The 12996-nt window shown below is 53.2% G+C and overlaps 2 protein-coding genes and 1 pseudogene across 2 annotated transcripts in view; 2 read left to right on the top strand and 1 right to left on the bottom strand.

The window, feature by feature from the left end:
• Window positions 1-5510, top strand: part of IFFO1 (intermediate filament family orphan 1) — a 12686-nt gene extending 7176 nt beyond the window's left edge. The window contains exons 5-9 of the mRNA XM_025048830.1: window positions 19-89; window positions 209-329; window positions 624-716; window positions 3524-3654; window positions 4394-5510. Coding sequence (XP_024904598.1) covers window positions 19-89; window positions 209-329; window positions 624-716; window positions 3524-3654; window positions 4394-4499 — 522 coding nt within the window. The 3' untranslated portion in view covers window positions 4500-5510. The remainder of the gene's footprint in view (window positions 1-18; window positions 90-208; window positions 330-623; window positions 717-3523; window positions 3655-4393) is intronic.
• Window positions 5511-6039: 529 nt separating this feature from the next.
• GAPDH (glyceraldehyde-3-phosphate dehydrogenase) lies at window positions 6040-10300 on the bottom strand. Its single transcript, XM_006914622.3, has 12 exons — window positions 10184-10300; window positions 9916-9956; window positions 8121-8220; window positions 7937-8043; window positions 7733-7823; window positions 7493-7608; window positions 7323-7404; window positions 6942-7093; window positions 6784-6862; window positions 6597-6680; window positions 6414-6511; window positions 6040-6307 (listed from the first exon to the last, which is right to left on the bottom strand). The coding sequence occupies exons 2-12, from the start codon at window positions 9936-9938 to the stop codon at window positions 6238-6240; spliced, it is 1002 nt and encodes a 333-aa protein (XP_006914684.1). The 5' UTR covers window positions 9939-9956; window positions 10184-10300; the 3' UTR covers window positions 6040-6237.
• A 222-nt stretch (window positions 10301-10522) lies between these two features.
• Window positions 10523-12707, top strand: LOC102892268 (annotated as a pseudogene).
• The last annotated feature ends 289 nt before the right edge of the window (window positions 12708-12996 follow it).

The following is a 12996-nucleotide window of genomic DNA, read 5'->3' as shown; positions in this document are numbered from 1 at the left end:
CTGGGGGGCCCCCGCCAGCCCGATGGGGATGAGGAGGAGAGCGCAGCCCTCAGCATCAACGAGGAGATGCAGCGTATGCTCAACCAGCTGTGAGTCCCACAGGCCCTCCTCAGCAGCACCCCCCTCCGAGGCCGGAGTACCCCCTGCCAGGCCCCTCTGCCAGGAGGAAGGGCCCGCCCTCCTTGACACATGGGCTCCCTGTCTCTAGGAGGGAGTATGATTTTGAGGACGACTGTGACAGCCTGACGTGGGAGGAGACTGAGGAGACCCTGCTGCTTTGGGAGGATTTCTCAGGCTATGCCATGGCAGCCGCAGAGGCCCCGGGAGAGGTAACCACCCCTCCCGGCCTCAGGGCCCTTCAGCCCTGTCTCTCCAGCTGCTGCCCGGTCTCCTCCTCTCCCTCCCCGCCTCCCTTCCCGCCTCGTTCTCTTTCCCCTCTGTGGCCATCGTCCTCTACCTGCTTCTCCCCCCTCCTTTATCCTCTTTCTTTTCTTTCTCTGGTTTCCTTTAACCTGACTTTCTCTCTCTCTCTCTCTCCCCCTCGTTGGCCCTGTGGAATGCCCCCATCCCATCCCTCCCCAATGCCGCTCCCCCAACCCTCGCTTCCCTTTCTACTCTAGCAGCAGGAAGACAGCTTGGAGAAGGTGATTAAGGATACGGAGTCTCTGTTCAAAACCCGAGAGAAAGAATATCAGGAAACCATTGACCAGATAGAGGTAAGGGTATGAGTGGAAGCCAGGGAGCACAGGTTCCCAGTGGGTCACACGCTTAGTTACTGGTGACACCAGGCCTCCCCTTTACTTTGAGGGGGGGAGTGATTGCCCAGCTGTTGTACCTCTGGTGGATTCTTAAGATCTCAGGCTCTGGAAGGAGGCAGACAGGTGAGAGTTCAATTCTCAGCTCTGTCACTTAATAACTGCTGCTCTAACTTTCAATGAGCTTATTCTCGGTGAGCTTGTGTCCTTATTTGTAAAATGAAGATCTTAGTAATACCTTTCTCACAGGGTTGTTTGAAGATTGAACGAAATAATGCACTTGTAGAACTTGGTCTCATAATAAGCATGCCATATGATAGTTGTTTCAATGAGCTTATTCTCGGTGAGCTTGTGTCCTTACTTGTAAAATGAAGATCTTAGTAATACCTTTCTTACAGGGTTGTTTGAAGATCGAACGAAATAATGCACTTGTAGAACTTGGGGCAGTGTTGGTCTCGTAATAAGCATGCTATATGATAGTTGTTTTTATTACTACTACTACTACTACTACTACTACTACTACTACATCGTCAGTGCTATAGCGGAGTGCCCTCAGAGGTGGACTTGAACTTTGCTACTTCCTTTAGCTCAGCCTTTGAACAAATGGAAGAATTTCCATTCTTATTCTTTAGTCTTGAGGAACTTTAGTCTAGAGATGGTAAGTGGAGCTGGTGCTTCAATTTAAACTCTAGACCTTTCGGGGCTTTAGGAAGGATTTGTGGCACCCTGGATGGAGGGAACTCGGGGGGAGGTTTGTAGGTGATTGCTGTGAGCCCTTCTGCCCACGTGGGGGATCCTTCTGAGCACCCTGACTCAGGGATGGGGCAGATGGACTGCTGCCACCTGTCCTCAAGCCCACGTGGCATATTTATACTCCTACTGCTCTCCCATGCTAAATGGTCATGCTACTCTAAGCAAAGCCTGCTTTTGTTTTTTGCCCAGGTAGACAAATGCTAAGTTTTAAAGGCACAACCAGATTCATAATACTAGCTGAAGAGATGGGGAGAGAACTGATCTCCACTTTCCCATTTACACCTATCTCGCTGCCTCCTTCCTCCTTACCTGGTGATTCATCTGGGGTGCCCAGGTCCCTTTATCGTTGATATCGCGGTCAGTGAGACAGAGGCAGGAACCATGTGCCATTACTGAATGGTCAAGCCGAGGCCCAGGGTGGAGGGTGGGAGGGAATTCTTGTTCTCCGCCTCTTCCTCTCTCCACGTGTTCCCAGCCTTACCCCCGCCCCCCCGCCCCTCTGCTCGCCCAGTGAGTCTGGGGTTTCTCTGTGGGTCACTGTGGATATCTCCTAATATGCACTCATCTCCTTACCTCGGTCCTGCTTTAAATGTGTGAATTAAGGGGGACATATATATATGTAGAGACGACTGGTGGCAGTCCTAGCCTTGTATTTTGATACAATGTATATGGTTCATTTTCTTCCTTCTCGTCTCACCGAGTTATTGCCTCTCACTCAGCCCCCTCCACTCGGACTCTCGTGAGGTGGAGAAGTTGGGGCACAGTGGCAGCTTGTCTGAACAAGGGCTGGTGGCATCAGATTTTCTTTCTAGATTGAACAGTCAGCACATCCTGCTGCTCTGGCTCGCTGCCGTAGGACCCCAGCCGGAATTCCAGCTCTGGAACCAAGGCTGCTGTTCGAGCTTACCCACCCAGGCCGTCCTCTCGTCCCACATGTCACTGTCCTGACCATCTCTTTGGTCTGGCCCTGTGACCCACTTACTTCTTCCAGTTTCCATCCTCTGTCTGTCCAGTTCAGATTAGTTATGGGTGGCTACCTCAATCCAGTTCACATTATTCACAGCTAGTTTCCTACCCTTTGTCTTTGCTCTCAGGCAGTCAAGCAAGCACCTCCAAGCCATTTCATTCTGCCTCCTCTTCTGGCCCCACCTTTTGTACCCAAAACAAAGAGAGGTAGCAGATTGTCTGTGGCCCAGATCTTTTACCGCCTCTGCACTGCCTCTCAGCTCTGCCTCAAAGCCTGAGGTGCAGAATGGGGCTCTGGGAGGGAGGCCATATTTCCTTGACTCCAAGCCCCACATTTTTTCACATGTAACATTTCTTAAATCGGGATACATCTCATACCCAGTAGGACTGTTCAGTGTGGCATGCGGTCTTTCTTTTATTCTCTGAAATGAGTTACAAATGACAAAATAAAAGAATAAGGAGAAAACAGATGGTGAGAGAATTGAGCCCCTTTCAACAGGGTGTCTTTCGTTATGCCATGAGTCTTGTAGATACTTCACAAAGTTAATTCGTTTCCCATCCAAGTGCTTAGCATACATACATGGAGATGAGTAAGGCCCATGGCCAGCTCTTCCAGGAGCTCCCGATTTAGTGAGGGACATGCACTGGATGCAGGGGGGGATGCGGGATGAGCCAGGCCATGCAGGAACCCCAGGGAGGCAGCAAGGCTGTCCGCAGAGAGCGCCCTGTGCTTTCAGAGAAGTCCATCCTCTCCCTCCTGCTCGCATGAACATTCCTTTTTTCATTGCTGTTACCAGTCTGTTGAAAAAAACTGTAGGCCTAGGCAGATAACCATTGCATTCCTCTGTTGGCAAAGATTGTCAGGAAAACTAGAATGAATGATAGTGTGTTGCGTGCCTTCTGCCTTGATCTTATATATTTTTAAATCTGAGCCCTCAGCCATGGCTGCCTAGGTCCCTTGCCCAGTGGTGGTCTTGGCATGTTTGCCACCTAGGGGTTGGGAGCAGGGGCACTGCTGACCTGATGGCCTTGCCCTGCCCCTGCCACAGCTGGAACTGGCCACGGCCAAGAATGACATGAACCGGCACCTGCACGAGTACATGGAGATGTGCAGCATGAAACGGGGCTTGGACGTGCAGATGGAGACCTGCCGCCGGCTCATCACTCAGTCTGGAGACCGGTAAGGGCCTCCCCCGAGTGTGGGGCGCTGCCTGTCTTCCTCTGTGCCTCCCTCCAAGGGTGCATGCAGGGAGAGGGTAGCGGACCAGAGCTCCTTGGCGGGCAGATCCTGAAGACACTCCGCAGTGACTCTGGCTGTGGGGCTCTTGTTGGAGGTTACCTGGTATGCGTGGCCCAGCCCAACAGCATTTTCTCCCTTGGCAGTTAGATGTCCGTCAATGGCTGGGCAGCTGAAACCTCCCAGTGCTACCAACTCTGGTGGTTCTCCTGGTTAGAGGCAGCTAAAAACTGACAAGGAACCAAAGGGGTGTGGGGGCAAATTTTTATTTAAAGTCAGGGCCATGATTCATGCATTTGATCATGTAAGTTACACCTCAGCAAAAAAGTAAATGAAAAAAAAGCCACCAAAATACTATAGACCCACAGCTGATGCCATTGAGTCACTGTACTTGGCCTTAGGCAACATCTATCATACTTAAGAGACTTCAGATATTTCTGAACTCTGAGCCTCCCAAAGTCCCCAAGATAAAGATGGGACCATCACTCCCATCCGGGTGGGGTAAGGAAGGTTTCCTCCTCTCCCTGTTCCTTCACCCAGCACCCACCCTTACCCCGTGGTCCTGCCCTTGCCTGAGATGTCATTCGCCTGCTAGCCAGAGAATAAGGCCGAGGGAGAAAGGAATGCCAGCTTCAGCAGCTCTCCTGCCTGCCCCAAGGTGACAGCTTGTGTTTTTTTCTAGAAAGTCTCCTGCTTTCACTGCGGTCCCACTTAGTGAGCCACCACCACCGCCAAGCGAGACTGAGGACTCCGATCGCGATGTCTCATCTGATAGCTCCATGAGATAGGGACCTGCCTTGGGCTTCTGTGGGGACCCACCCTTATGGGAATGCACCTCAGAAGGGAAGCTTCATTTGTCCTGCTGTACCAAGTCTGACCCCTGGGGACAGGGCCTCTTCCTCCCTCGGGCGCCCTCCCTTGGTCCTTGGCCTCTCCAGGGTTCTAGGGTATCTGAAGCGAAGCTTGGCCTGCCCTTCCTGGGCGACTCCCACCACAGCTGGGGCTCTCTTGCCTCCATGCGTGGGTGTCAGCTACTCTCCATCTTATAAATGCTGCCAGCGCAATTGTGGCCCCGTAACTTGTCTACTGAGTAACGAATGTGATTGTCAGATCCTCCTTCCACTCCTGTGACCTAGAGTCAGCCAGCTCATGTCTGTGACTCTGTACTGGTGCCAACTGGCCCAGGCACAGGTATGACATGGGTTAGTTCTGTGGCTTACACAGCAGATGCAGTGGGAGAGCTTTCCCTCCATGTTGTAGGTGGAGGGAAACGGGACTGGCCAGGGTGCTGTCCTCCCTCCGCTGAGTGCTCCAGTCACCTGCCTGTGGACAGCAGTGATGTGGCTGTGATCCCTCCCTTGTGGAAGTGCCATGCATCGAAGGGGCCTCAGTGCCCCTAGTCTTGGAGGCTTCTGGGTCTGACTCAGTGCAGCATCGTGGAGACAGGAGCACTTGCTTATCCCGTCACTGCTGAGTGACACAGAAAAGTGAAGCTACTTGTGTGTGCACGTGGGTGCGTTCGTATTACATATCAACTGAAGATGTGCCTCATCTGTGTCATACACTGAGACCAACAGGCTAAGATGTCCCAAACTTGTAAAACCTTGGGAGAAATTGGGGAGATGAGATTGAGACCTCAGCATAACTGCCTGGAGGAGGCTGTGCTGAGCTGATATTTGAATGGAATCTTTATTAAGAATGAAACTGGCAAGTATTTATTGAACACTTGTGTCACTGTTTCAAGCACTGTGTTGGTAGCTACACAATCCTCTCCATGAGGCATGTAGTAGTTTTCCCATTTTATAAACATCGGGTAAAAAGTGAGGAATGGGGAAATTAGAAGGAACCTGCTTTCAGAGCCTCAAGTGGCAGAACCTTTAAGTCTCAACCCACCGAGTAAGCACCAAGGTTGTCCTACCCACTGAGCGCATATGCCTTACCCAACACTGAAACCACAGGTGGGCCTGACCCTCATTTCCCAGGTTTACTATATAGTGCTTACTATGTGTTGAGTGAGGGTCTAAGTGCTTATACAGCTGACCCTACCTGGGGCTGGAGTATGGTGAGAAAAAGGCCCTGTCCTCTGAAGTGGCCATGCTGGAGGCCTTGGAGGGGAAACCACCACAGCTGTTCACAGGCCTGGCCCCTGGGCATACACCTTTGTAAGGGACGCTTTCAGTTACGCTAGCTCTAAATCTGCCGTCAAGGTTATGCATGGTTGGGGTAAGCAAACACCTTTGCTACTCTTGACAAGAGCTGTTTCACCTTGGTATTGGCCCAGCTTCCCTCCCCTTCATCCTAGACCCTGGAATAAGTTAAAGCAACGAGTTGGCTGGGTACAGTGAACTTTATTGATGGTGTACGACAAGGTAGGGCTCCCTAAGCCCCTCCCCTTCTTCAGGGGGTCTGGGATGGAAACTGGAGGTCAGATTCTCACTCAGTATGCTGGGGGATCGATTTGGGGCAAGGACTCCCCAGGAGCTGAGGGCCTCTTCCTCTCACTGGGGTTGGTGGTCCAGGGGGCTCTTACTCCTTGGAGGCCATGTGGACCATAAGATCCACCACCCTGTTGCTGTAGCCAAATTCATTGTCATACCTGAAAAGACATGAGTAGTTAAGGGCTATTTTTCTGAGCCAGCCACCAGAGGGCGCCATGCCCCACAAGCGGTTTTTTAAATATTGCTCCAACCCCAGTCACATACCAGGAAATGAGCTTGACAAAGTGGTCATTGAGGGCAATGCCAGCCCCAGCATCGAAGGTGGAAGAGTGGGTATCACTGTTAAAGTCACAGGAAACAACCTGGGGAAAGGATAAGGCCAAGTATGGGAATCCAGTCTTGCCCAGGAGGGCCGTGTGGATACCAAGCTCCCTGTCCAATCAGTACCTGGTCTTCAGTATAGCCCAGGATGCCCTTGAGGGGACCCTCCGACGCCTGCTTCACCACTTTCTTGATGTCATCGTATTTGGCCTAAACAAGGTAAAATTGACATGGTTATTCAAGTTCCTATCTTGCCACCATTATACCAGATACAAGCCCCCAGCCCACCAAAGCTGTTCCAACCCATACTTACGGCTTTCTCCAGGCGGCAGGTCAGATCCACAACTGACACGTTGGGGGTAGGGACACGGAAGGCCATGCCAGTAAGCTTCCTGTACACAGAGAAGTGGGTTCAGTACCAGCTCCTGGTTCTGCAGCTCCCCAGGGTAGAAAAGCAGCAAAAAGCCTCACCCATTCAGCTCAGGGATGACCTTGCCCACAGCCTTGGCAGCGCCAGTAGAAGCAGGGATGATGTTCTGGGCAGCCCCTCGGCCATCACGCCACAGCTTCCCAGAGGGGCCGTCCACGGTCTTCTGGGTGGCAGTGATGGCGTGGACTGTGGTCTGGAAACATGGAAAAGGGAGTGAAGGCCAAACAGAGTGCTCCTCACCTGCCCTTCAACCTCCCTCCTCACCTTTGGGAGAAATTAAGGGATAAAGTGACTTGAGCCAACCCCAAGGAACCCAAATACTCCATGGCCCCCACAGCCCAGGGCTGTGTTCTAGGAAGGAGAAGGAGCCAATTCTGGGTGAGAAACGAATGTGTTCTGGTCACTTTCCCCATCATTCTTACCATGAGTCCTTCCACAATGCCAAAGTTGTCATGGATGACCTTGGCCAGGGGGGCCAAGCAGTTGGTGGTGCAGGAGGCATTACTGAAAAGAGAGAGGCAAGTCAAGGGCAAGTAAGTCTCTCTTGTAACACACAGTGGTATATCCGGCCACTCCTCTCTGCCATGCTCACCTGACAATCTTGAGGGAGTTGTCATACTTCTCATGGTTCACACCCATCACAAACATGGGGGCATCCGCAGAAGGAGCAGAAATGATGACCCGCTTCGCTCCACCCTTCAAGTGAGCCTGCAAAGCAAAGGAGTCATAGACCCAGGCTCTACCTTTCCGGTCTAAGGCAGCTCCCCACAGTCTTCTTGCTATACCAAATCCCAGGGTCAACTCCCTTCATCTGTAGCCCCCTACCACTTACCCCAGCCTTCTCCAAGGTAGTGAAGACACCAGTGGACTCCACAACATATTCAGCACCAGCATCACCCCATTTGATGTTGGTGGGATCTCGCCTACAAGACAAGACAAAGTTCAGGAACGTGAGGTACCATGTACCTAAGGCAGCCATCCCATCCTAGCACCTCCCTTGAAGCAGAATTCTTCCTATTCCGTCTTCCACACTTACTCCTGGAAGATGGTGATGGGCTTTCCATTGATGACAAGCTTCCCATTCTCAGCCTTGACTGTGCCTTTGAACTTGCCATGGGTGGAATCATACTGGAACATGTAGACCTGGAGGGACAAAGGAGGCCATCAAAGGGCTGCACATCAGCCAGCCTCTGCTCACACCAGCCATATAGGCAACTCACCATGTAGTTGAGGTCAATGAAGGGGTCATTGATGGCGACAATATCCACTTTGCCAGAGTTAAAAGCAGCCCTGGTGACCAGGCGCCCAATACGGCCAAATCTGAGGGAGAGGAGGTAGAAGGAAGGGGCTGAGGATTCTCTTGGGGGTGAAAGCAGCTCGTGGCCCACTCATCTTCTTTCAGGGGGAAGATGTAACTTCTCTGCCACCAGAAAGTCCCAAAATGTCTAATTTTAATCTTTCAGCTACCCTACTTTATAGCATGGCCCCAAGGCACAGGCTCCTATCGCTGCCCAAGTGATTAGGCTCAAAGACTTGTCCAACTCCTTACTCATCTATAATTTTTCCAATAGTGACAAGGCAGGGCACTGCTACTGCCACCCACAGCCTGGTCACATGCCTAGCACATAGCATTCATCACCCCTACTCTGTGCCCTCTGCATGCTTGCTCCTGTCTGGCCCAGCTTCAGGCTACACCCTCTAAGGAGCAAAGGCATGTATACTCAGCATGTCCAAGCTCAAAGGGCAAGAGTAAAGGTTGGAAGTCAATGGGATATGAGCCATTTCTCAACCCCTTAATCTCAGGCTTCTAACTGCTAAGTAAGCTACCTGTCCTTAGCTCTCTTCCAAAAATCAGATGGAGCAACAGATGTGTATGGGGAAGGAGGTGGGAGAGCAGAAGCCAGGTCCCCAATTGCAAGAAAGGTCAGGTGCTATATTTAACCCCAGATTAGGGTAAAGATGGGATCTGATTTCTGGAAGATGGACTGGGGAGAAGGGCAGAGTTCCTAAGGCTTCCAGACACCTAATACTCCCAGTGACCTTTACAGCCTGGCCTTTAGGGTTGGGTCAGCTATAGGCACAGGAGAAAAAGCAAGGTGCTTGCAGCGGAGTCTGTGTGGAGAGGGCCGGCTACTACAGGAGCCATTTTATGGTGGAAAATTTCTAACCACCATGACTCAGCTTCCCCCGCATACCACACCTCCCAGGAAAAGAAAAAAAAAAGAAAAAAAGAAGAAAAAGGAAAAAAAACCATGAGCGGACCCCCATAAAGCCACATTTGGGATTCATCAGAGAATCAGCAAGGAAAAGCATTCTCCTCAGGGGAAATCTGGGTGGCGAGGAAGGATGGTCTAGGGTGATATGGTCCAAGCTCCGAGGTCCAGCTCTTTGGAAAGCAGCACGGTAAAGCCTCGCCTCACCACGTTTACGGGATAAAGGTGACTCCAACACACTGAGGCAGGGGGAGGGTTAGTCATAGGAAGGGAAGGAGGAAGACAGGAGAGCTAAGGGAGGTTTCCTAACGGCGGTTCATTCATTTCCTTCCCAGTTGCAACATGGCGGCTGGGTTACGCAAAGGAGCCCTCCCTGCGGCGTGTGCGCACAGCTGTGCCTCCAGCATCCCCCGTCTGTGCGGCCAGGTGGGGGCGAAGGAGGCTGGGAGGAGGGGGCTCCTCCCCAGCACGTGACCCCGAAGAGCGCGAAAGGAAAGAAAGAAGCCCCAGCTAAGGGACCAAGGGGATGGGTCCAAAGCCAGAATTGGGTACTCTCCAGCTAATCTGCGGCGGGTGGAGGGGAGGGCTCTGGGCGACAAGTCTCCGCAGGGGCGGAGTTACAGGAGGCGCAAAAACTGGGTGTAGGGGACACAAGGCCCCGAGGCTGGAGCCTGAGCCTTAGCTCTGACCTTGAGATCTCCTTGTGAGGGTATGACCATCCCCCCACGTCCCTCCAGTGCCAGCCAAGGTCCCAGCATGGCAAGACCGCAATTAGGGGGTAGCCACCCCACTTCTAACTTACCCGTTCACTCCAACCTTCACCATCGTGTCTCAGGGTCGCGGCTGCGGGAGAGGAGGGTGAGCATCAGAGTGCGGGGCGCACGTAGCGGGAGTGCGGCCCTCTCCCTCCCTCCCCTCCCCCGGCCACCATCCCTTCCCTGCGCCTCCGCACGTCCCCTTGCGCCCCGGCACTGCGGCGCCAGCCTGCCAGGCCAACCTTACACGGCGGCCGCGTCCCCGGCTCTGCATAACGTCCCCGTGTCCTTAGCGGCACCTGCCTGCTTTTTTACCTGGCACTGCGCAGGAGGACGCGGCTGTCTGTAGAACGGGAGGAGCAGAGAGCGCTGGGGGAGGCTGCGCTCGCAATTTATAGAAACGGGGCGCGGCGGGGGCGTGGGTGACGCGACCAGCCTCCCGCCAGCCTGTGGAGTCCCAGCCCAAGGGCGCGGAGGCCTGAGCTACGTGCGCCCGTAAAACCGCGAGTAGCCGGGCCTCTCTTTTTTTGGACCCTCCTGGTTCTTTGAACGTGCACGCCCCGTGCGTGTGGACTAGGGACTGGGAAGGGGAGGGGACAGAGCGGCCCTGGGGAGGAGGTGATCGGTGAAGGGGCAGAGGACGTGCCTTTGGGCATGTTGGAGACGGTGGATTCGAGGACAGGGTCCCTGGTGAGGTCATCCAGGAGCCAGGAGCGTTCATGCTACGGCACGGATGAAAAGGGACCCCTGGGAGCTGGTGGGATGGGGAATTGGAACCTGAGCTTAGGTCGGATGGGGGCTGCACGTTGCCACTCCATCCCGTTTCTTTCAAGGCTATGGGGCAGGAAGGCTGAGGAAATTCTCGAGGCTCTTCGGTAGTGACAGGAACAGCAGAAGGAAAGGACGGGGAGGGGCCTCCTGTGGGGCCCTTCTCAGCCCCGCTTCCTCCTCCCTGTCCCCTGGCTGCGGGCCTCTCTGGGCTGGGGGCCTGGGCCGGGCACTGGGCAGTGGGGCCTGGATGGGTAGGAGGTTGAGGGGGAGGTTTCTGCGCTGAAGGTCACGCTGTCCTGCGCTCGGGCAGCCTGCAGACCTGATAATTGGGGTAGACAAACTGGGCCCTATGTGCACCAGGGGCTGTCCCCGCAGGCCTGGCTAGGGCCCCAGAGGGAGGATGGGATCACTGCTGGGGGCCTGCTACAAAGTTGCTCCTGGGAAACGTGACAGCTGTACCACCCAGGCTGGGAGACAATGTCCCTTTCACCTCCAGCCCAGGGCGGAGAACAGGACGTGAGGGCGGAAGTCCCTCCCCATCCTGGGACGTGCTGGCCCGCCCGGGAGCCAGGGACTCCCATTCACGGCCTGAGACCAGGCCATGTTGGGGGCAGGGTGAGGAGTCCAGAAGAGGGAAGAGATTGGGAGGTCTTGGGCACAAGGTGGGAACAGGCCCCCAGCCCCTTCTCACAGAGAGGCAGAGGAAGGGATCCATTTCCCTCCCAGGGGTCAGAAGCCCTAGCTGTGCCAGGTTTGGGAGCTGAAGATGGAGGGAGCGCTGGTTCTGAGCACTTGAAAGGAACTAGGGCTTAGAAGGGGGTGTGTGTGAAATGGCCCTTCAGCAGGTGCAGGGGTATGGGGATCTGGGGCCTCTGCTGGCCCAGCGTAACCTGAAACCAGCCCCCTTTTCTAGTTGAAAAGCCTGTGCCTAAGTTTAGTTGGTGATAACCTTTGCTTAGAAGGCAGAGAGCACACTGTCCTGCACCCCAACTCCAACCCCAGTCCCTTCCCTTTCTGCGATTGCCCTCCCTTGGGGCCCCAAGCCAAGGCTGTGTCTGTGTTCGGCAGCCATCTGCATGGTTGGTGCCCAGGCTTTTCACAAACAGCAAGAGCAGGGCCAGAGGGCACGTAATGGTGACAGGAGGCGGGAAGCCCCACGCTGCAGAGTGGGCTGGGGAAATGCAGGAGAGAGAACAGCTGCTACTGTCCGTTCCTGCCTGGCCTCTTTAAGGACCATTAACCCTTTTCCTGACAAGAGCCTCTCCATGCTTCTGCACTACCCAAAGTGTGTCTGAGGCTTCTCAACTTCCCCTTTGCCTCATGCTTGTCATTTTTCGTTACTGTCCTGTCAAAAAAAAAAAAAAAAAGGGTGGGAGACAGTTCCGGGGGTAGAACGCGACTGTGAGGTCTTCGTTTCCTGACATACACTGACAGAATTTTTCGATCCTGACTCCTTACCCCTGCCCAGGTGTAGGGTGTAGGAGGTTTGGGTCGTGGGAGCAGCTTCCGGGGTACCCCAGGGTGAGGCAGACCACTGCCACACTCCCCTTGGGACGGGTATGGGAATCTGCAGTCCATGTCGTCGTATGGACCCAGGTCTAAGTCCTAGAGAGCAGCCACTCTCCGTGACAAGGGGGCAGCTTCCCGGGAGGCCAGTTCGAGTCGCCATCATCTGGCAGCTACCCCGGCTCCTACTCCAGGTCCCCCACGAGGTCCCAGCAGCAATTTGGCTACTCCCCAGGGCAGCAGCAGACCCAATCCCAAGGGTTCTCCAAGGACATCTGCATGTTTTGAATCAGGGCGTGGCAGAGAAAAAAGAATGTCTAATGAGCTGGAAAAGTTATTTCAAGCCTTCAATGCTTGAAGACCCTAGGGCTGGCCTAGAACCAGTATCTGTAGTGGATATAAGCCAATGATACAGCAAAATTCAAACATTCACAGGCAAAAGAGGAAGATACTTTTGTTAACATTTCTGGAATTCAACTGGAAGGTTCATGTGGAACATCTTGGACAAAACTTTGACTTGTGTCATTACGTTAAAACCTAACATGGTGACTTGGAATAATTAGTTGGGTCTTCCTGGTATTTTTCATCTTATCAAATATTGTTGGTATTAGAGAAGACAAATGGTGGGGTAATTTACAATATTTAGTTCTGGCAGTGCCTACCACATTTTAGAAGATTTACAGTTTCCAAATGTTTAATATTCTTGGTTATATAATGGACATTTGTCTTTTAATGTTTTTCCATTGTCTTAAAATAAAACATTTTGTCTAAAAAAAAGGGGGGGAGTTCAGTGCCCAGGGAGCACTGCTGACAGTCTGCTGTTGTCATGACAGCAAAGATACCAGTGTCGT

This window comes from Pteropus alecto, unplaced genomic scaffold, assembly GCF_000325575.1.
Source record: "Pteropus alecto unplaced genomic scaffold, ASM32557v1 scaffold94, whole genome shotgun sequence".
In the NCBI taxonomy this organism is placed as follows: Eukaryota; Metazoa; Chordata; class Mammalia; order Chiroptera; family Pteropodidae; genus Pteropus; species Pteropus alecto.
Note: the sequence above shows the minus strand (reverse complement) of the source record. Positions and strands in the feature narration are given on the sequence as shown.

What these genes read in the sequence shown, in the direction of transcription:
- GAPDH (XM_006914622.3), bottom strand. Translation starts at nt 9,938, where the DNA reads ATGGTGAAGGTTGGAGTGAACGG. An exon ending in CTACCTTGGAGAAGGCTGGG is followed by an intron (nt 7,609 to 7,732) that starts GTAAGTGGTAGG and finishes TTTGCTTTGCAG; the next exon opens with GCTCACTTGAAGGGTGGAGC. An exon ending in TGGGCTATACTGAAGACCAG is followed by an intron (nt 6,512 to 6,596) that starts GTACTGATTGGA and finishes TCCTTTCCCCAG; the next exon opens with GTTGTTTCCTGTGACTTTAA.